Source organism: Pinus tabuliformis, chromosome 6 (assembly GCF_031772625.1).
Source record: "Pinus tabuliformis cultivar Carrire ecotype Pingquan chromosome 6, CPIR1, whole genome shotgun sequence".
In the NCBI taxonomy this organism is placed as follows: Eukaryota; Viridiplantae; Streptophyta; class Pinopsida; order Pinales; family Pinaceae; genus Pinus; species Pinus tabuliformis.
In genome coordinates this window covers 290,456,628-290,477,429 of record NC_142292.1, presented here as the reverse complement: position 1 = coordinate 290,477,429, position 20,802 = coordinate 290,456,628, and the positions used below count along the sequence as shown (strand labels likewise).

The 20,802-nt window shown below is 42.9% G+C and overlaps 1 protein-coding gene across 1 annotated transcript; it reads left to right on the top strand.

Moving 5' to 3' along the window:
* The first annotated feature begins 19,546 nt into the window (after positions 1–19,546).
* Positions 19,547–20,284, top strand: LOC149258472 (uncharacterized). Its single transcript, XM_089418852.1, has one exon. The coding sequence runs from the start codon at positions 19,547–19,549 to the stop codon at positions 20,282–20,284; it is 738 nt and encodes a 245-aa protein (XP_089274978.1).
* The last annotated feature ends 518 nt before the right edge of the window (positions 20,285–20,802 follow it).

The window sequence follows — 20,802 nt, the reverse complement described above, 5'->3', positions numbered from 1 at the left end:
TACCAATATACAAAAAATTGATTAAGGAGAAGTGTTTCAGGCACCCAGGCAGGCGAAAGAGAGATGCCCCGACTATCAATGTCATAGGACAAAAGAGAGATGCCCCGACTATCAATGTCATAGGACAAAAGAGAGATGCCCCGACTATCAATGTCATAGGACAACTGTTTGATTTAATGTTGGGGCAAGTAATCTATCCAAAGTATTTGGACCCTAGGAGTCCTATAGTTGATGTCCATATCAATGGAACTATAATCCCCCATGCCTTGATTGATCTAGGGGCTGCCATTGATGTGATGACCAGGGACAGCATGCTTAAACTCAACCTTCAGAGTTCCTTAAGGAAGACCTCGACAGTCCTGCAGTTGGCAGATCGCTCCACCGTGACTCCCGAAGGGATTGTGGAAGATGTCCTGGTCTCTGTTGACTCTTAGGAGTACCCTGCGGAGTTCTTGGTCCTTCAACCAAAGGCAAAGCTCATTGGATACCCCCTCATTTTGGGAAGGCCTTGGTTAGCCACTGCGGATGCTTACATCAGTTGTCGAGCTGGAAGCATGACCATTAAGAATGGGCCCATGTCCAAGCAGCTAGTCCTATATCCTCCTGCCCAACCTCTGCTAGAACATGACTTACCACTCTAGTTGGAAGAAGGAGATGAGGATGAGGTCTACTCTGCACCATTGTGCATAGTAGAAACCACTAGGGGAGGCCCTCAAACCGAGGATGATTTGATTGAGACTTTGATTCAAAATCCGCCTCCCAGTGCACTGTCCTTAGAAGAATTGGTGGAAGATACCCAAGCCAGCACATTAGTAGACCTCTGTGTGACTGATCCAACCTCTCCCAGAATTAAGAATGTGGAATTTGGCCCCGAGAGAGCCTTGAAGATCAGCTCCTCCCTATCTCCCTCCCAGGAGAAGGAGCTGTGTAGCTTACTGAACCATCATCTGGATGCCTTCGCCTAGAGCTATAAGGAAATGAAAGGAGTCCACCCTTCAGTCTGCACCCATCACATTTACATTAAGAAGATTGTAAACCAGTCAGGCAGCCTTAGAGGAGAACGAATCCATCCCTTAAAGAAGTTGTCAAAGAAGAATTGCAAAAATTGTTGGATGCAGGATTCATCTACCCTATCTTCGATAGTGAGTGGGTCTCACCTCTAGTGCTTGTGCCCAAGAAGAATGGGAAGTGGAGAATCTGTGTAGATTACCGAGAACTTAACAAAGCCACCAAGAAAGACCATTTCCCTTTGCCTTTCATAGATCAAGTGTTGGATGGACTGGCAGGGAAGAAGTTCTTCTCTTTCCTAGATGGGTTCAACCGGTATAATTAGATCCAAATCAGCCCGGAAGAGTAAGATAAGACCACCTTCACTTGTCCATGGGGTACCTTTGCCTACCGAGTCCTTCCCATTGGGCTATGCAATGCTCCTGCCACTTTCCAGAGAGAAGTATTGAGCATATTTTCTGAGTTGATCCATGATTCGGTAGAAATCTATATCGATGACTTTACTCCTTATGGGTCCAACTTCCAACAAACATTGACTAATCTGGGAAAAGTTCTAACCAAGTGCATTGAGATGAACATGTCCCTCAGTCCTGAAAAGTGTGAATTCCTGATGACTGAAGGGACCGTGCTAGGTCATACCATTTCTCGGCAAGGATTACAGGTGGATCCCAACAAGATTGCTATCATCCAAAAGGTCCCACCTCCTCAAAAGGTAAGAGATGTTCGGAGTTTCCTAGGCTTAGTAGGATATTATCAAAGATTCATTAAAGATTTCAGTAAGCTAGCCTTGCCATTGTTTGGCCTCTTAGGGAAAGATGTTGAGTACAAATGGACTGACGACTGTTAGGGGGCTCTGGATGAGTTGAAAGATAAGCTAGTGTCCACCCCGATCTTGAGAGGTCCAAACTGGGCCCTACCTTTCCACATCCACACTGATGCCTCGAACAAAGCCATAGGGGCAGCCTTAGGACAAGTTGAGGAGAAACTGCCATATGCCATATACTTCTTCAGCAAAAACCTGTCCAAGGCAGAAATGAACTATACTGTAACCGAGAAAGAGTTCCTAGCTGTAGTCCATTCCCTAAACAAGTTTAGACACTACGTCCCTGGTTATCAAACATTTGTACACACTGATCATGCTGCGATTAGATATTTAATGAAGAAGCCTCATGTCAATACCTGTATCATTAGATGGTTACTTTTGTTGCAACAATTTGATTTGACTATTGTCGACAAGCTAGGTAAGTAAAATGTTGTTGCTGACTTCTTTCTAGATTGGATTTTCCTGCAGGTGAAGAAGGAACAGTGGATGACTAGATGCCAGATGAACATCTATTTGCTATCTCAGTGCTCTCTCCATGGTTTTCTGATATAACAAATTACTTGGTCTCAGCACAGTTCCCTCCGCATCTATCCTCAAAGGAGAAGAGCAGAATTATAAGAAAGAGCACCCCATTCACTTGGATCAGGGGCAACCTACTTAAACTTGGCCCAGATCAGATCTTGAGGTGTTATGTTAGGGAGGAGGAAGTCTTTGACATCCTCCTAACCTGTCATGATGGACCTTGTGGAGGCCACTTTGCAGGAAAAAGGACTGCCTTCAAAATTCTACAGGCAAGCTACTATTGGCCTACTCTTCATCAAGATGTCAAAAGATACATCAGCCAGTGTGACCGATGTCAGAGGATGGGGAAACCGACTCCAAGGGATGAAATGCCTCTCCAACCTCAAGTGAACTTCGAGCCATTTGAGAAGTGGGGCATGGACTTTGTGGGTCCTATCAACCCTCCTTCAAAGCAAAGGTCTTACATCATTGTGTGCACCGACTATCTGACAAAGTGGGCAGAAACAAAGGCAATCAAAGCAGCAACAGAGGAAACGGTGGCTGAGTTTTTAAGGGAAAATATCTTCTACAAGCTTGGCTACCCAAGAGAGTTAGTCACCAATCAAGGAAGCCAGTTCACCTCCAACCTAATTGAAGACTTTCTCGCTCATCACAAGATCAAGCATAGGACTTCCACCCCATATCATCCTCAAGCAAATGGGCATGTGGAAGTCACTAATAGAGCATTGGAAGGGATTTTGACTAAGGTGGTGAGCAGCAGCAGAAAGGATTGGGCATATCGCTTGGTTGAGGCCACCTGGGCCTACAACACCACTTGGAAGACTACAACAGGTTTCACACCTTATGAGCTGGTCTACGGGAAGAAAGCTTTGCTGTTCATAGAGTTCGAGTACAATACATTGAGGGTGGCAGCTCAGCTGGACCTAGATCTCAGCCATGCTCAACATGAGAGATTACTGTAGCTGAATGGATTAGATGAATAGCGAATGCAGGCCCTCCTCCACTTAGAAGTAGTTCAACTCCAGAGGAATATATGGCATGACCAGCACCTTAATGAAAAGCAATTCCAGCCGGGAGATTGGGCGCTATTGTATGACTCAAGATACAAGGATTTCAAAGGGAAGTTGAGGACAAGATGGTTAGGAACATATATAGTGGAGAAATGCAATGACAATGGTTTAGTCCTTATCAGGACCATTGATGAAGAAGTCATCCCCATGCTTGTCAATGGGCATCGATTGAAAATCTACAGGAAACCCCTTTCAAGGTAGGAGTTCATCGAAACTTTCGAAAAATCAGTGCTGGTAGTGGAGCAGGGTTTTGCCTCTAATCCGCCCACACCTTGATCATAAAAAAAAAGGGGAATAAAAAAGATCCCTAGGTGAAAACCTCTCTGAGGTGCCCGGGGCAGACAGCGAGGGTGAAAACCTCATGGAGGTTCCCCAGCTGTTTCTCAGAAAATAAAGAAATGGAATAAAAAAGATCCTTGGGTGAAAACCTCTCTGAGGCGCCCAAGGCAGATAGTGGGGGTCAAAACCTCATGGAGGGGCCCCTGTTGTCTCTCAAAGAAAAAAGAAAAAAAGAAAAAAGGGAAAAAAGAGAAAAAGTAAAAGAAACAGGTCTAATCTCTAGAATTATTGCAGGTTGCAGGGAATACAGTGCAGATAAAGAAGGTCGTGCAAAACGAGGACAGGGGTCTTTACCAAGCTACCAGACATCCTCACAGACACTCCCTCCATGGCCACTCACTTTTTCCAGGATTTGAACACATTCGGGTCAAGATTCAACCTCCTACAGGAAGTTCTGAGCTTTCTACAGGAAGTTTTGGGGCTTTCTACAGGAAGTTCTGCATTTCTACAGGAAACATCCTATAGAGCCTTTGGGTAGGCCAAATTCAGTTTTGGAAGGGGATTTGAAGCTTGAAGTCTATTGATTAGGCCTGCAACCACCCCTCTCTTCCATCCATCACTAGTTTCATCTCTTTCCACCGCCATTGCAACAATTTGGTTATGTATTCTTGCACAGTCATACAAAGAGTCCTGTTTTCCTCAGATTGAAATCATTTTTTCCAAGTGACAAATCAAGCATAATAAGGCTCGCACACTCTACCTGTCAGAGCTCTATCAGGACCCTTCATCCGCGAATACAACCTTGCTTTTTTCAGCATGCATCCCAGGAGGAGAAGCAGCTACAGGATGTTCTACAGGAATCCTGTTGCAGCTGATCCGTCTGGAGCACATGCCATGGAAACGGTAGCAGCTGAAATCGACATAGGGGACATGTAACAAACCCCGCTTGGACGTGAACACCTCCTCGACAGCTGAAATCAGATGGAGCCTCTGCATGTAGTGTTTACAACCAGAGGATCGAGTCCCGAAGCCATGCATACAACATCAGCCAATGAAAGAAGGAGTTCCAGTGCCTGTTCACGAAGCAGCAGTAATCAAATCCATCGTTCCACCTCTCGAAGCCTGTAGAACGCATCCACGGTCACACAGGTAAGTGTCTAACCTTATTCGTCAAATTGCATAGACTATACTCTGAAAAGTGCATGTCTGTGAAATGGTGCGGATTGAACGAATTCGGTGGCCAGTCAACTTGCCACCCACAGTCAGTCAAATGTCCTCGTGGGATCCGAGCGAGCTTAGTTAAACCAAAGAGACATGCAACCGACATGTGGGAAGTGTCCAGTCGGGGAGAATCGGCGGGATTGGCAGGGTGGCGGCGGTTAATGGTAGAGAAAGGAAATGGCGGTCAGAGACACGTCGAGGAATGATGGCTGTGACGTTGGCTAACGGATCGGCCTGGACACCTCACCCCCTCACCATGAATTGCACCGTAATTAAAAATTGCTCGGCCGAAGAACTCACAATGAACCACTCTCATTTACACTTGCAACCGCTCTCAACAAAATACGTGTCCTCCTCCTTTGCAGTTTGTTAGCTTGAGCTTCTCGGCCTGTTTCAAAATACTCCCACATCCCAAGCTCGTTCAGAAGCACCGTGACATCCTCGAGAAGCCGGAAAGGCTTTCTACAGGAAGGAGCTCTACAGGAAACACGGCATAGCCTCCCAGAGCAGAGAAACTTGGACTTTTTGCGTCGAAATTGGAGTTTCGAAGAGAGGTAGGCTCGAAAACACCATTCCCATGCATGATATTTCAAAAGGTGGTGAATTAAACTGTCTGGAGTAGGAGAATTAGAAGCAAGTCTGTCGTGGGTCAAGAATAGTAGTTTGCCTGTGTGATACACAGAATTTTTCAGTTGGTTCTCCGTCAAATTCTCTTCCATGGTTCCTGTTAAGAAATTCCTCCTATAGAAACGATAAACCACTGTGAGGGCTAACCTGTGCATGAATAATGTGACTTCTATGTGGTTGTATGCATGCTAGGGGTGAAAATTAAGCTCTGCACTCTATCTATCGGAGCCTAATTCCCTTTTGACAGTCGAGTTTTGGGCAGCAACAACATTATAACTAGGGAATTGGTGCAAAGTGAAATGCAAACATCTGAGAAACCCTATCTTGATAATCAAAAGAGGAAACCATACATAGAATTCCCCTTTCAGATTAGAGCACAAGCCAAAATAGAGCATTCTCACCATGCCAGGAGGGTTTATCAGAAAGGAACCCTCGGATTCTAGGAAATTGCGAGAAGCTCCCGAGGTGGTGGACCTATTCACCTGTGCCAATTGGATGACCTTTTGTGACAGACTTCAAGGCCATGAAGATGAGGTAACAGAAGAATTCTTAATTTCCTTGCAGCCTAAGTCAAAGACACTGGACACTGTAAATTTCAGAGGGTCAACCTTAAAGCTTACCCCACAACTCATTAGTCGAGTCACTGATCTGCCATTGGGGATACCCTAGAGCAAAGAGGAGAGAACATTGGGCCAAAAAGCCAAGAAAGAATTCTTCCTACTAGAGGAACAATTTTCAGAAGATAAGAATGGGGTCCGGAGAGCCAGCCTACACCCTTTTTGGAGTGAGGTCAGCCTTCAGATCATGAAATACATTACCTGTGAGGGGTGGTTTAGTATTTTTTACGGTTATCACTTCCGGTTGCTAAGTGAAATCAGACATAGTATGGATTTACCCCCAGAACAAAAGTTAAGCATCCCCTATTTCTTCCTACAATCATTAATTGAGTGTGGCACAAAATTGAAGGAAGGGACACCGGACCAGCTAGCCCATCATGGGCTTATCAAGCTTCTAGTGGAAGATGCCCTCCATACCTACACTGCCCCTCTCTCCTGGGATATTTTCTGCAATATGTCCAAGGATGATGATATTTGGATTCTGGCTGAGGAACTCACTTGATCCAGTAGTGAGGAAAGGGATCATATTGAGGTAGAAGAGAAATCCAAGGGTAAGGAAACCTAGGACAGACCACCACAGAAGGAACAAGAAGAGAAACGAGGGAAAGGCCAAGCTGCTGAGCCCAAGACTGTGGGTGGAATAAACGCACAAACACCAAGGGAGAAATGATTGCATAGCAGGGCAGAGAGGAATAAAAAAGTCCAAGCAAGTGAGGACACAACCAAGGCAACCACAGCAAAATTAAAAGGGAAGGCACCCCCAGCCAAGTAGACCAAAACAGTGAAGACAGTTTCTACAGGAAGCCAGAAAACTGTTTCTACAGGAAGCCATAAAATAGTGAGCACTGGACTTTCTATAGGAAGTCTGGAAACAGGGCAACAGAAGGAAAAATCACTTGAGATTTTAGCCAGGGAGGTAGCAACTGTGCTGGCCACCCTAAGCACATCTCCAAAGCAGAAAGGGAAGCGAAAGAGGGAGCCTTCCATGTATTTTAAGGCAAGAAGGAGCATGAGGATTAAGATTGGCAGACCCTAGCCACCGTCAAAATAACCAATCACGATTGTAGACACCCTAGCTACATAAAAGGAGAGGTCTCCCTCAAAAGGTATCCATCACTTATGAACGGGGAAGCCCGAAGACATCCACCTAGAGAGAAAGAATGAAAATGTTGGACACAAAGGCCTCTCTACAGGATGGTGAGACTATTCTACAGGAAACACTGGCTAGGCTAAAGGAGACTGAAGAGATGGAAGGTGAGGCAGCTAAATCACCACAGGAGGAAAAAAGGTGGAGAAAATTGTGGAAACTAGCCCCCAGCCTAGTTTAGGCTCCTACTATAACTTCTTAGAGTCCGAAAAGATTATTCCCCAAAAATTCACAGTGCCACTTTTCCTTGCACTAGAAGAAGAGGGAGTGAGGACCCACACTTGGATGAAGATCACTAAGTCCAAGGGTGTGGCAGATATAGGTCCTCTAGAGGAGCAACTGAAAGAGGCAAGAAGGGAATTGGCTATGGTATGACATGTGGAGAGCAGCCAGTGGGTCAAGCTACAGGAAGAAAATGAGTTGCTTAGACAGCAGCTACAGTCACACGGACAGAAGAAGGAAGACAGGCCTCACATCTTGGGAGAACAACAACAATAGGTGGAGCCCACAACAGCCAAAGATACCCCTAATAAACAATAGAGAAGGGAAGGGATGTAGGCTGAAATTGAGACACTGAATCAACAGCTACAAGAAAAGGAATTGCAAGCAGGCCTAGAGATACAGTCTCTGAAACAGTAGGTACAAGAAAAGGAGGCCCAACTGGCTTGCATGGCTAGTTGGGCAATGGAAGCTCTGGAGTGTAGGAAACCTGCCAAATCATACGCCGTATACCTTAAGGATCAGTGGTTACAGTTTCAGATCAACGCCTTGGCCCAAAGGGGCATCACCCCATTCCAAAATTATCATCAATTTGCAGCTCTATGTGGCAGTAGTTCATCAGAGGACAGGGCCAAATTATCAGAGTTGTACTTGCACAACTTCTCCCTTCCGAACATGAATGCATGGGATCCCAACACTCTAATAGGGGATGTCCAACTTATGGCCTTGGCCTCTTGGATGAATCATGAGGAAAAGAGAGCAGCAGAGGTCCGCAGTATCATAGGCAGAGAACTCAGTGAGCCATTAATGATCAGAGCAGAGCCAGATGACCCCTCAGTAGTGATAAGCGCCCACCAAAACTTGGCCAAGAGTCCTCAAGATTTACCAGAATACATTGAGCAACAGGCTCAAGCTATTGCCCACTTTGAGGACATGGAGAGACTGTTGGGAGAAAACTTCCTGCATGCCTGCACAAGGCGGTGGAAAACACTGCCTCACAGCTTGAAGATAAGGGAATACCACTCTCCCACTAGGATGAGGGAGGCCTTGGTAAGGGTACCTCTCTACAAACAGTTGATGCAGAATCTACAGGCCAATTGGATTGGCTTGAAATGCAGTCCTCCTTTGCTTTTGGGATTGCTAGAAGGAGTTAAGGAGGAGGAAGTGGAAAGGAAAGCAGGATTCCATGACCGGGAAGAAGATATCACCGCAGAGGCCTGGGATGTGAGGGAGGCAATCAAAGCTATAAAGGATGATGAGATGGACTAATTGCTCAGAGGATGAGCAACCCCTTTAGTAGGGGGGTGATGATAAACCCCGAATTGGGTAACTTATTGGGCTCATTTTGCCTAATTTTCCTTTTTCAATCCTCCATTTTTCATAGATTATGCATGTTTTTTTAGTATGTTTATGTTATTTGAATGAATAAGGGTGGTCACTCTACCAAGGAGGCTAATACATGGTTATTTTAGGTTTTTGGACAAATTTTGGAGCAAAACCAAGCAATTATGGGCTAGGTGGCAGCCAAGCTTGAGGTGAGGATTCGTAGGGAGGTTTCCTCTTGCATTAAATGGCCCTTCCTCGAAATCTCCACCTCAACTCCGAGCTCAACATGCCACCAAAATGAATCCTGAAGGCAGCCGAGTAGCTTTGGAGAGAGTGACTGTTTACTGGCAGTTTGAATAGCCGAGTCCCTTGAATTATGGAGGGCTACTAGGCCCCACGTAGTGTATAAATAGGAAGGCCTCAACCTTCATAGTTTACTTTTGGAACTGTTGGTATTTGCACTATAGTGCTGTCATTTCCTCAGATCATTTTCTTGTAGCTACTGCTGTATAACTTTCTTGTGATAATTATTTTTTGAGTAATGAAAAGCAGCTTTACCTGGCATCAGATTTGAGTTCTTTATAGGAACCTGCAGCTCTTAGGGTTGGGCCCAACCCAAGTGCCAAGGCCTCCTTTATGTATTGTTGTTTGTTCTTTATGTATTTGCAAAATCATTTCTGTTAAGTAGATTAAATCTTGCTGATTAACTAGGTCACTGTTGATGATTAGAAATAATTTTGATGTTCAGATTGAGTTGATAGGTTATTGATAGGGAAAAGCTCCAGAAAAAGGCCATCAAGCACCTCTGATTTCACCTCTCCCTCAGTGGGATCAGGAGCTGGGATCAAGGTGACCTTGCTGCCCACAAAAACACTGACTTTGCTTCACCATGACATCATTACTGTTTGATTTTTATTTGCAGAAGTTGGTTACATGTTCAGATTCTTGATTACTTCATTGCGTGGTTAGTATACATGGTTTCATTGCAATTAAAACTTCTGTTCATTCTCTTTACTGTTAGCTAGATCAGATTAGGTCAACGTAACTAGGTCTCTAATTTTACAAGTCTTCATCGGTTCAGTTGGAAAAACAACTTGTAGAGCACCTGTACCACTTCTCTATCTGCCCATACTCCATCAATCCCATCTGCTCCATCCCCTAACTCGGATTCTCGCCTCACGTTTGCCATTTTCTCACATAACCCTAATTTTTGTGCAACATTGCTTCATTCCCTCTTGAACAAATCCAACCATCTCCATCTTTCCTCAACTCCATCCACTAAGTCCTAGACCTCCTTACACTCCTATCCTACCTCCATACTCACTCCTTCACCTTTCTCTATCCATCCATCCTCCAAAATCCCATTTCTGAACAACCTGTAGAAAATTACAGACATCCTGTAGAAATTCCAAAACATCTTGTAGAACCCCTGCAGACTTCCTGTAGAGGCGCATGAATGAGGTTTCTTGATAGCCAAACTCTGTGAAACTCTCTAGAAGGGTGTTAGGGACCCCTTAGGCCCTATCTGAACCTTCCCTACATCCTCCAAGAATTTCCTCTCGCCAATCCACCTCTGCACAGTCAAAACCAGTTAAATCGCATGCATGATAATTCTGGCAACTTATTCAAAAATACAAAAAGTTGTTTTTCTCAGATGTTACTATAGCAGTAGATTAGAGACATGTATTTTACCTTCCTAGAAGTCAATGGCATCTCTTTCGGTAGCTTGCATCCTCTTTCTTGCATCAGTAGGGCTAGCTGGTAAAATTAGGGTTTGCTAGGGTTTACGTTTCCTTTCAGCTTTCCAGTTTCTTTCTGCAAGTAGATCAGCCTTCTTTGAGTTAGATTTTGTCCATCAGTTAAAAAGCTTCTTCTCAGAGCTCATAGAAGTTGGCTTAAGCTCCTAGCAGACTTGTTCCAGCTGACCAAGTGACACCTGCGGCAAGAGCTAGTACTTGTGCATACAACACCGTCGCTTCCAAGTTTGTTACGAACTACCGGGTTGATAAAAGTAAAGAAGGGAGTCCCAGAAGTTGCAGTACTATTGCTACAATACAAGAGCCCACCAATTGTGGCCTCTATTGAAGGAAATCTTGAGACTCTGTAAGCAACTCAGCAGAAGCTTCAGACCGACAGTTCAGGAGCAGTGACCGAGAAGATGGTTAAAGAAGAAAAGCAGGTGGCCGCACAGTGCATTGTCGAGGTTGCGGTCATACAGGTTGAGCTCAGAGGTTTTCATGCTAAGATATACACACCTGCAGAGTGACTCAAGGGTGAGTCACAATGTTTTTGTTGGGGGCCTGTTGGGAACAAGATCCCCTAAGGACAGTTTTCGGGATAAAATCCCATATTTTGGGTCTATTTTGTAATAAAATTGTAAAGTCTCCACATTTTTTGGTCACGGATCATGAAGGTGTCATGAGTAATAAAGGGTTGTCTGCCCTTATTTTGTAAAGTGTAAAGTCAGTCGTAAAGATCTACCCATGGTACGTGGACCATGGGATTGTATAAAAAGTGATAAGTAAGAAGTTTTTAGCAAAGAATGGAGTGAAGAATCCTGATAGAGAAGTCTAAGTTTCAGGTCCTAGTGTAGGTAGAGCCCTTGCAGCTGAGTGCGTAGAGGCCTAGGGTAGAAGTCCGCAAATCAGTTCCCAAACCCCTACAGCTATGTGCGCAGGTCAGATAAATTCTGTAATAATCTGGATATATCAATAAAGAGAAGTATTCTACAAATTCAGTGTCTTTAGTTCCTGTTAATGCATCTTGTTATATTGTGTATGGATTTCAATTACAATGTTTATGTGATGTGCGAATGTATGTAATTATGTTGGTTAATTGAATGCAAGTGAGAATGTGGCACTAACTGTGGTTGTTTAGTAAGATAAGTAAAACACTTAATATAACTTGGGAACCTGTACAATACATTGTCACAGCAACGCGAAAGTACCTGGACCATAGGCGAGGGCTGCATGAAGGTCAATCGTACTCCTTCGCAGAGGTACTGAATGGCGGACAAAAGGGCTAGACTGACAGAGCCATAGAACTTAATGACCTACATGAAAGCAAGAACAGAAGGTATAAACTGACATCACGACCATCTCAAGGTACGGAAACTTGGTTCCATCATCCCCCCATACTGCTTTGGATGAGACTTCGGTCCGTGCTCCGCGGGCTTATACCAAAAGGGCCAGTAGTATAGGGATTTTTTTGGCTAACTAACACTGAACCTGGCTCAGGCCCCACATAGCCAACACAAGATAAGGGCCATCATGGAGTGGGAAGATCCTAAGAATGTAGATGAGGTGAAATCATTTATTGGATTGGAATGTTACTACAAGAGGTTGATGAGGAAATTCTCATGCATTGCATATCTTATCACATCATTGTAGAGGAAAGGTAAGAAGCTTGAATGGGTAGAGGAATGCGAGACTAGTTTTGATAAGATTAGGCAGTTGTTCACATGCGCACTAGTGCAGAATATTGTAGATCCAAACAAGGAGTTTCTAGTATGTGTAGACGCTTGCAAGAGAGGACTTGGTGGAGTTCTGATCAGGAGCTCAAGATTTGCAAAAAATCAAGTTTGTCAGAATGGTGTGGAACCTAATCTACAACGTATATCAAATCGTCCTGAATCTGGCACAACTTGCTTCGTGCAAAACCTTATGCTCCCAAAAACGCGATCTGTTCACTTTGTCAACTAGGTAAAAAATTTGCAAGTGACTAATAGGGATGCTAACTATGAATCCATACCACCTAGGTGACAAGGGAAATATTCTTAGAATATTCCATTGAGTTGGCATTGTCCTATTGGTCCATGTTGTTATGGGGTCCCTAGGGGTAGAGTTGGATTAAGTTAGTCATTTTTTGTAAAGAATTTTGTAAAAAATGTAAAATCTCCGCGAAATGTGGATGCAGAGCACATAGATAGATAGGAGTCAAAGGGGTCTTAGCCCCTTATTTTGGTCAGTTTTGAAGACTTGCCCATGAGCTGGGTGCCATGGTATTATATAAGAAAAGCTATAAATAGTTGATTCATAGTGAGTCTTAGATATAAATTTTGATAGAGAAAGAGAAGTATGAATGAATGAATAATGTTGTAAGGGTTTGATAGGCAAGAAAGTCTATTCCTGTCAATAGTGAAGGAAAGGCTCTAGAGATGAGTGCATAGAGGCCTAAAAGAGTCCACAGTTGAGTGCATGGACCCTGCAGCTGTGTGCGCAGGGTAGTGGAAGTATGTTCTGTGAAGGATCTGATTAATAAAGACTAATTTTGGACTAGAAATACTTGCATCTATGATTTATCTTTTTATTTGTTTATCTCACTTTGAATATTGTTTTCTTGAATTAGTGTGTCTTATCTACACTAATTGGGTTAATTGAATATGTTTATGCTTCATGAGATGATTGAATGTTGTTCGCTAAGTCATAGATCTAAATTAAGGTAAGTTATCATAGGTTTGCGTGACGAAAGATTTAGGCCAAAAAAACCCTAGGAAGCATGATTATGAGCACAAAAGTAGTGGGGCTATATTATTAGGGTTTTAATAATGTAATTAAAGGGTTTCACAAGGAGTCGAAAGGCTTCAAGACCGATTTCAGGGTTTAAGTCCTATCAGAGGGGTAGATCTGCACAAAGGCAGATCTGGGCTATAGAAACTCATCACATCATCTATGGATGCAAAAAATTGGTTCTAGCATCCCCAAATATTGCTTTGGGTGATACTACAGCCCGCGCTATGCGGGTTGTTGCTGAAAGGGCCAATAGTGTAGGGTTTTTTTGTTTGGCACAACTAACTTTGAACCTGGGTCAGGACCCCTTAAGCTAACAAATGCTTCTGCTTTTGGGACCGAGATTTGCTTAAAAGAGATGTGTGATGTCATATCCTTGGAATCCAACTAAGAAGGAGAATGAAAAGTGGTTAGATTAGAAGATTCATGAGTTAGTGGCTTAGGAAAATAGGAATCCATACCTATCGAAGGAGCACTAGTTGAATAGATATATGTATATAGAAATACATGAAATTTTCTTTTGCACTTTTCCATGTGAATTATATGAGTGGTTGGCAAAATTAGCAGACGATCAAGGGACATGGAAACTCAATAGTCCTATAGTGTGGACTCTAGAATTGGTACGATGACTAGAGGTATCTGAAAACAAGATCGTAGGTTGTCAATCATTGGCTTGATCGAATTCTAGGAGGATTTGTTACTAAATTTGGAGTTGACACATCAGTTAGCTATAGTGAAGCAGAGCGAAGATTCTTCAAAGGATTGCAAGGTAAGTACTTGAGGTCATTAAATACTTGGATTACAATGCTATTATGTGAAAAGCAAGTAAATCCATTATCTTAATTTTCTAAGCTATGTGAAGTGGTAGAGTATTTAGAAGTAACGGATTAGGTCCAAAGTATACTTCATTAACTGGACCTCCTTGAAGGGACAATGAAGGGGCGGTGCCGACTACACCACAAGGCATTGTTCAGTTAATAAATTAGGGTATTCCAACGATATCTCATCCATCCACTCCACCTCCACCTCCACCTCCACCTCCACTGCATACACCTTCACCTACACCTCCACCTCCACCATTCATCATGGCAAACAAAATGAAGATATTGATCTTCAAAGGAATAGGAAGTGAAGATCTGGAGAAATTCTGGTTTGTTGTGAACGCTATATGGATAGTGCAACAAATCACCAATGAAAATATAAAGAAGGCACAATTGGTTACCACCTTGCAGGATCACGTGCTAACTTGGTACATTGAATATTGCACTAATAATCCTCAGCCATTGTTAGCAGAAACACAGGCAGCTCTGAACAAATAATTTAGTAAGCCTAAATCTGAGGCACAACCAATAATTGAATTTAAGGAGATTCATATGAGACTCGATGAGACACCTTGGGACTTTGATCAGAGTTTGAAGTGCCAAATCGGGTAGCCTAACATGAAAATATCAAACACTTAGCATCACGACTAGTTTATAGCATCGCTTTTTCCACACTTAATAATACCTCTATCACAACAGAAAATAGCAACACAAGAAGAATCCTTGGGTATCGCAATGAGGCTGCACACATCACCTATTCATGATACAAACCTGGGGGTACAAGAGATCCACTCGTAGTTAGAGAGACTGCACCTAGAATTACAGAGTCCAAAGAAAGAGAAGGAGGCTAAGCCAGAAGTATGCGAAAAGGTTTCGTGCTTGAAGTGCAAGGGCCATAGGCACGATAAAGATCATTGTCCAATATATGTGAATATCTTATGGGGGGGCCTAGCCCCCTTGAAGCCAAAAGTCCCAGCCGGGTCGAGCATGGGAGTTGTGCTATGGTGTGCTATTTGTTAAGTTACTTGGAAACACACATCGCATAATTGCAACTTACTTCAGAAATTTGTTCAGACACCCCAACAACAGTTTTTCTATTTCTGTAAATTTGTGGGCCATGATGAGTGCCATTGTCGAAGTTATGAGCTAATGATGGAAAGAACCCCTACTTACCATATGCAAGCAGAAACTTGGCTCTCGAGTCAAGGCGTAGGAGGAGCATGCAGGGCTTTTCAAGGCTGGGGAGGAGGACGAGGAGGAGGACCTAGTAGAGGTCATGGTAAGGTTATCTGCTACAACTGTGAATAACTGGGGCACTTCGCGTGAGATTTCCCGAATCCTACACACCCTTTGTGTCAATATTGTAGGAAATTCGACCATGCCATAGAAGATTGTCCAGTGCTAATAGCTAAAATGGAAGAGAAGAAAACGTAGCCTCAACAGCCCATGCAGAATTTACAAATGATGAGGGCTGAGCCCCATAAGGAAGATCATAGCATTAATATTATACTAAGAAGTGGTACAACGACGGCTGCATATAAAGGTAACAATCTTGAGGAAGATAGATGGGTCTGGAAAGCTCCTGAGAAATAATCCACCTTTGACCTTAACCACGCTAAGGAAACATTCATGGAAGCAAAGAAGAGCTTCACTGAGGCCTCCACCTCAGGATGCCAGGAAACGACACCAGAGACCAATGCGACACAAGGGGTTGTTCCTTTCGTACTCACTACTTTTTTGGAGACTTGCATGAAGTTACTACATGACAGAAAGGTTGTGGAAGGATTGCAAGACTTAATAAACATGTACGCCAATAAGGAAAAGACTCCTACAAAGTAGTGAATAGTTAGAAATATTGGTAACCATAAGGCATGAAGAGGACAGGAAATGTGACTAACAGCGTGGATAGGTGATTATGAGATGGACCAGGTAATTTTGGATCTGGGGTCTGATGCGAATGTTCTACTGAAACAGACATGGGAAAGGATGGGGAGGCCTATGCTACAGTGGTCTCTGATTCAACTCTGAATGGAGAATCAACAGAAAATCATCCCCATGGGATGATTGTATGGAGTGACGGGTGATATTGAAGGTGCAAGTGCATTAGCAGACTTCGAAGTTATATAAATTTTCGATGACAGTAATCCCTACCTCGCACTCCTGGGAATCCACTGGGATATTGATATGAATAGGGTTATTAATTTGAAAAAGAGGAAAATGACCTTGGAAAAGAAGTCGCTCAGGGTCATAGTGCCATTGGATCCTGCGGAAAGAGAATGCTATACTGAACCTATCCACGATTATGTAGAAATTGACGATGAACTAGATCAAATATACAAGATAACAACACAAGACTAGGATTGGATCAATCCAAGGGCGAATGGACAGATTGCATAGGACTGGGAGAGTTCATGTACTTTTGACTCATATGAGGAATTAGAGCATTGGCATAACCACTTACCTAAAGTATCTACATTGCGATGCAATATGATGATGAAGTCACTATGACGTGTTTCTTCGGATGTAAGGAAGATACCTTATTATGATGGCCTGACTGACATAGATATGATTTTAGATGAATTTGAGCGCGAAATCCCTAAAGACCACTTTTTTCAAGTGTTAGAGTTGGCACTACGCTCTTCACCTACACGATGGTGGATTATGCATAGGAAATCTTTGTTGGATGGAGGGATTACAAGTGAATGATAAAGTTACGATTTGGGCATGCTAATACAAGAATGACTGAGAAGTACACTGTTAAGGATGATCCTAGCGATCACTTGGCGAAGTGGACTAAGGCATGGGGGACAGAACCACAGCTACAATGGGTACATATATTTTGTCATACCTTGGATACTATCCCCATGAACTAGTATCTCAAGACAGAGCTCCGCCATGGCACGATGGAATGGGATGTATTGAGAGAAATTTTATTATTGAATTTCAGTTTTGAGGACGGGTTTGTAAGCATCGACAAAGTTCTTCAAGAGATTAAACTGGTTATCTTCAGGATGCCAAAGGAACCTATGTAATGGGCCCAACCTAATTGGAGTACCTAGCTGTGCCATGCATTGGAATGCTATAATGTAACCACAGAAGAGGAGGAAGAAGACCCACAGAATATCAATATTCCATAAATAGAAGGGCATTGCAAAATAGAAGGACCACAGGTAGAGAACCCAGACATCTCCACACCTTTGAAAACAAGACAGGTAAACATTGGCACTAAGGAAGAAAACAAATTGTGAAGATTGGAGGTTATTGGGAAAACGCTATAGTAGAAAAAGTTTCTAAATTACTCCACGAATACTAGGATCTCTTCCCCACTAAGTTTTCATACTTAAAGTGCATACTTGGTGATTTGGGGGTTATGCGGATCACATTGAAGTTGGATGCAAAGCCTGTCAAATAAGGGCCTTATCACCTTAATCCTAAGTATAAGGAGAAGGTTCGCCAAGAGCTGGATAAAATGTTGGATGTAGGAATTATAGAACATATTGAAGAGTCCAATTGGATGAGCCTAATGGTAGTCCAAGAGAAGAAACAAAATGGTGAAATAAGGATCTACATAGATCTGTGGAAGCTCAATGATACATGTGTTCACGATCCATTTCCAACATCGTTTACAAATGAAGGGTTAGACAATGTAGGAGGGAAAGAAGCCTATTCCTTTAATGATGGGTTTTCGGGCTATCACCAAATTAAGATTGCACTAGAGGATCGAACAAAAACCACTTTCGTGAAAGAGTGGGGTTGTTTTCAGTACATTGTTATGCCTTTTGGCTTAAAGAATGCACCTGGAATATTTTCTCGCGTCGTCATAGCAGCATTCAAAGAATTCATCCATAAGTTTCTGGAAGCATACTTCGATGACTGGACCGTGTTTGGATTGGAAAATTGCCATGTCGCAAGTCTGTTCCTTATGTTGGATACAGGTTGAAGATACCAGATTTCGTTGAACTTGAAAAAATGTATATTCTGTGTTCCTTTTAGGATCTTGCTGGGTCATGTTGTGTGTAATCAAGGATTGATGGTGGAACCTGCAAAGAACATGGTTATTGTGAACATGGAGGCCCCTAGGAACATCAAGCAGCTGCGTGTGATGCTAGGACACACTGGACACTATAGAATATTCATTAAAGCCTATGCTCGAATTACTGTGCCCATGGAAAAACTGCTGAAGAATGATGCAACATTCTGTTGGGATGAAGAATGCTAGCGCAAATTAGACGTGTTGAAAGAAAAGATGGTGACTCTGCCCATCCTGGTATTTCCCAATTGGAAGAAGGAGTTCCATGTACATGTGGATTCTTCTTGCATTGCGTTGGGTGCAGTATTAATATAGGTAGTTGAAGGCGAACTGCACCATCCTATAGCCTTCACAAGTAGGAATTTATTGAAGGCTGAAAAAATTATTCAACGACAGAGCGCAAGGGGTTGGCCATGGTCTACGTGCTACAGAAATCCAAGAACTATCTGTTAGGGGGACATTTCAGGATGTATACATATCATTTTTCGTTAATGTACCTGGTCAACAAGCTTGTGTTGGGGGAAAGATTTGCAAGTGGTTTTAATTATTTCAGGACTATGATTTTGAAGTTATCATGAAGCCTGGCGAGATGAACGTCGATCCCAACCATCTATGAAGGATTGAAACAAATGAAGAACCTAGTAATTTGAGGAAGGGTTTCTAAACACGTAACTCTTTATGGTACATGTCGCGGATGACCATTTTTCTGACATTATTCACTTCTTAACTACAGGGATGGCACCTGAAGGATACACACCTCAACAGAAGAAAGAACTAGTAGTTCATGCAACATATTTTCAATCATTGTGGGACATTTGTACAAAATGGGGGCAGAAGAAATATTGGGGCGATATGTGCCAGAATTTGAGTGTGATATTATTCTTGCTCAAGCTCATGGGGGATCTGCGGGAGGCCATTATGCAAGGAAAACAATTGTGCATAATATTTTACGCGCAGGATTATGGTGGCCAACATTACACAAGCATTCCAAAGCATACTGTAAGGTGTGCGATGCATGTCAACAAACTGGCAGACCATTACAGAGGAATGAACTATCGCTACATCCTCAAGCATCCTTATAGGAATTTGAGAAGTGGGTGATCTATTTTATTGGGAAAATTCAGCTACCTGGAAGGAAAACGGGCGCGCACTACATTATCACTGCGACGAAATATTTAACCTGCTGGGTGAAAGCATAGCCAGTGAAGGATTTTATAGTGGCTACTGCAATGAAGTTCTTATTTGAGTATGTCTTAACATGGTTTAGATGCCTAAAAGTATTAATGAGTGAAAGGGGAACACACTTTCTGAATGAAAAAGTTAGCGTAATGATAGATGAATTTCATGTTTACCATCAGAAGAGAACACCATATCGCCCGCAGGCAAATGGGACAGTTGAAGCTTTTAACAAAATTTTGGATAAAAATTTGAAAAAAATCTGTAACATGCAGTGGAATGACTGGGATGTATGCATACCTGCACTACTATGGGCCTCTAGGACAACCTGTAAAAAGCTGACAGGGAAAATATCGTTTAGATTTGTCTATGGCATCGAAGTAGTGATGCCTATGGAGTACATTGTACCTAGTCTACGCATAACAGCTTTTATAGATACGGAGGATCGCGAGGCTTTGGAGGAATGTCTCACACAGCTAATGGAGTTAGAAGAGGATCGATTTCGGGTAGGATTCCACGAACAAGTGCAGAAGGAACGTCAAAAAGCGTGGCATTATCATCATATCAAACTTCGCACTTTCAAGATAAATGATCTTATGTTGTTATACGATAACAAGTTCACCAAATTTCTGGGTAAATTCCAAATGCATTGGTTAGGACTGTATATTATCAAGGAAACTGTAGGGGGTGGTGTAGTTCAGCTCGCAAAGATGAATGGTGAACCTTTTACGGGAAAAGTGAATGGGAGCCAAGTGAAGTTATACACGAGGGATCCTACCCCTGGGAAATTTCTATATGAATGCAGGATAGTCTTAGTGCTCCAGGTAGTTGGAAGGGAGTGCATGACTATAAAAGACACTGCCCGACTGGGAGGACAAGGCAGAAAATAGGTTGCGTGATGATTGACAAGGGTGTACCAGATGAGGCTGCATTCAAGACAATGTGCCATGGAGGAGGGTGTCACGCAGCCCAAGCCAAAAATAGTCGTTGGCATCACTGTAGCTGATTGGACTGATAAAATCCTGTTAGGAGGAAATTAAGGTGAAAATATTTGAAAATATGTCACCAAAGGTGCATTTATGACAGAGTTATGGAGGGAACGGTTGGATTAGAATCCAAAAATCACTATAAGTATGTCTTGTTGGTCTGCAAAGAAATACTTTGTTGTCTAAGAATTTCTTGCATGCACCAAGAAGATTGGGAGGTTTTTTTCAAGCACCCAGGGCTCGCTCATTATTCTACTACATTGTGGCTAGTTTCTGTGGAGAGGATATATAAGCCTATGAGTTCTGAGGCCACGGTGTCTGAGGCCCCAACTTCGGAAGTTGCGAGCATAGAAGTTACACCAGCAGTACCTACGGTGCCAAAATCGCCTAGGCCAAAGCAATCTATGTCTAAGCCAAAACAA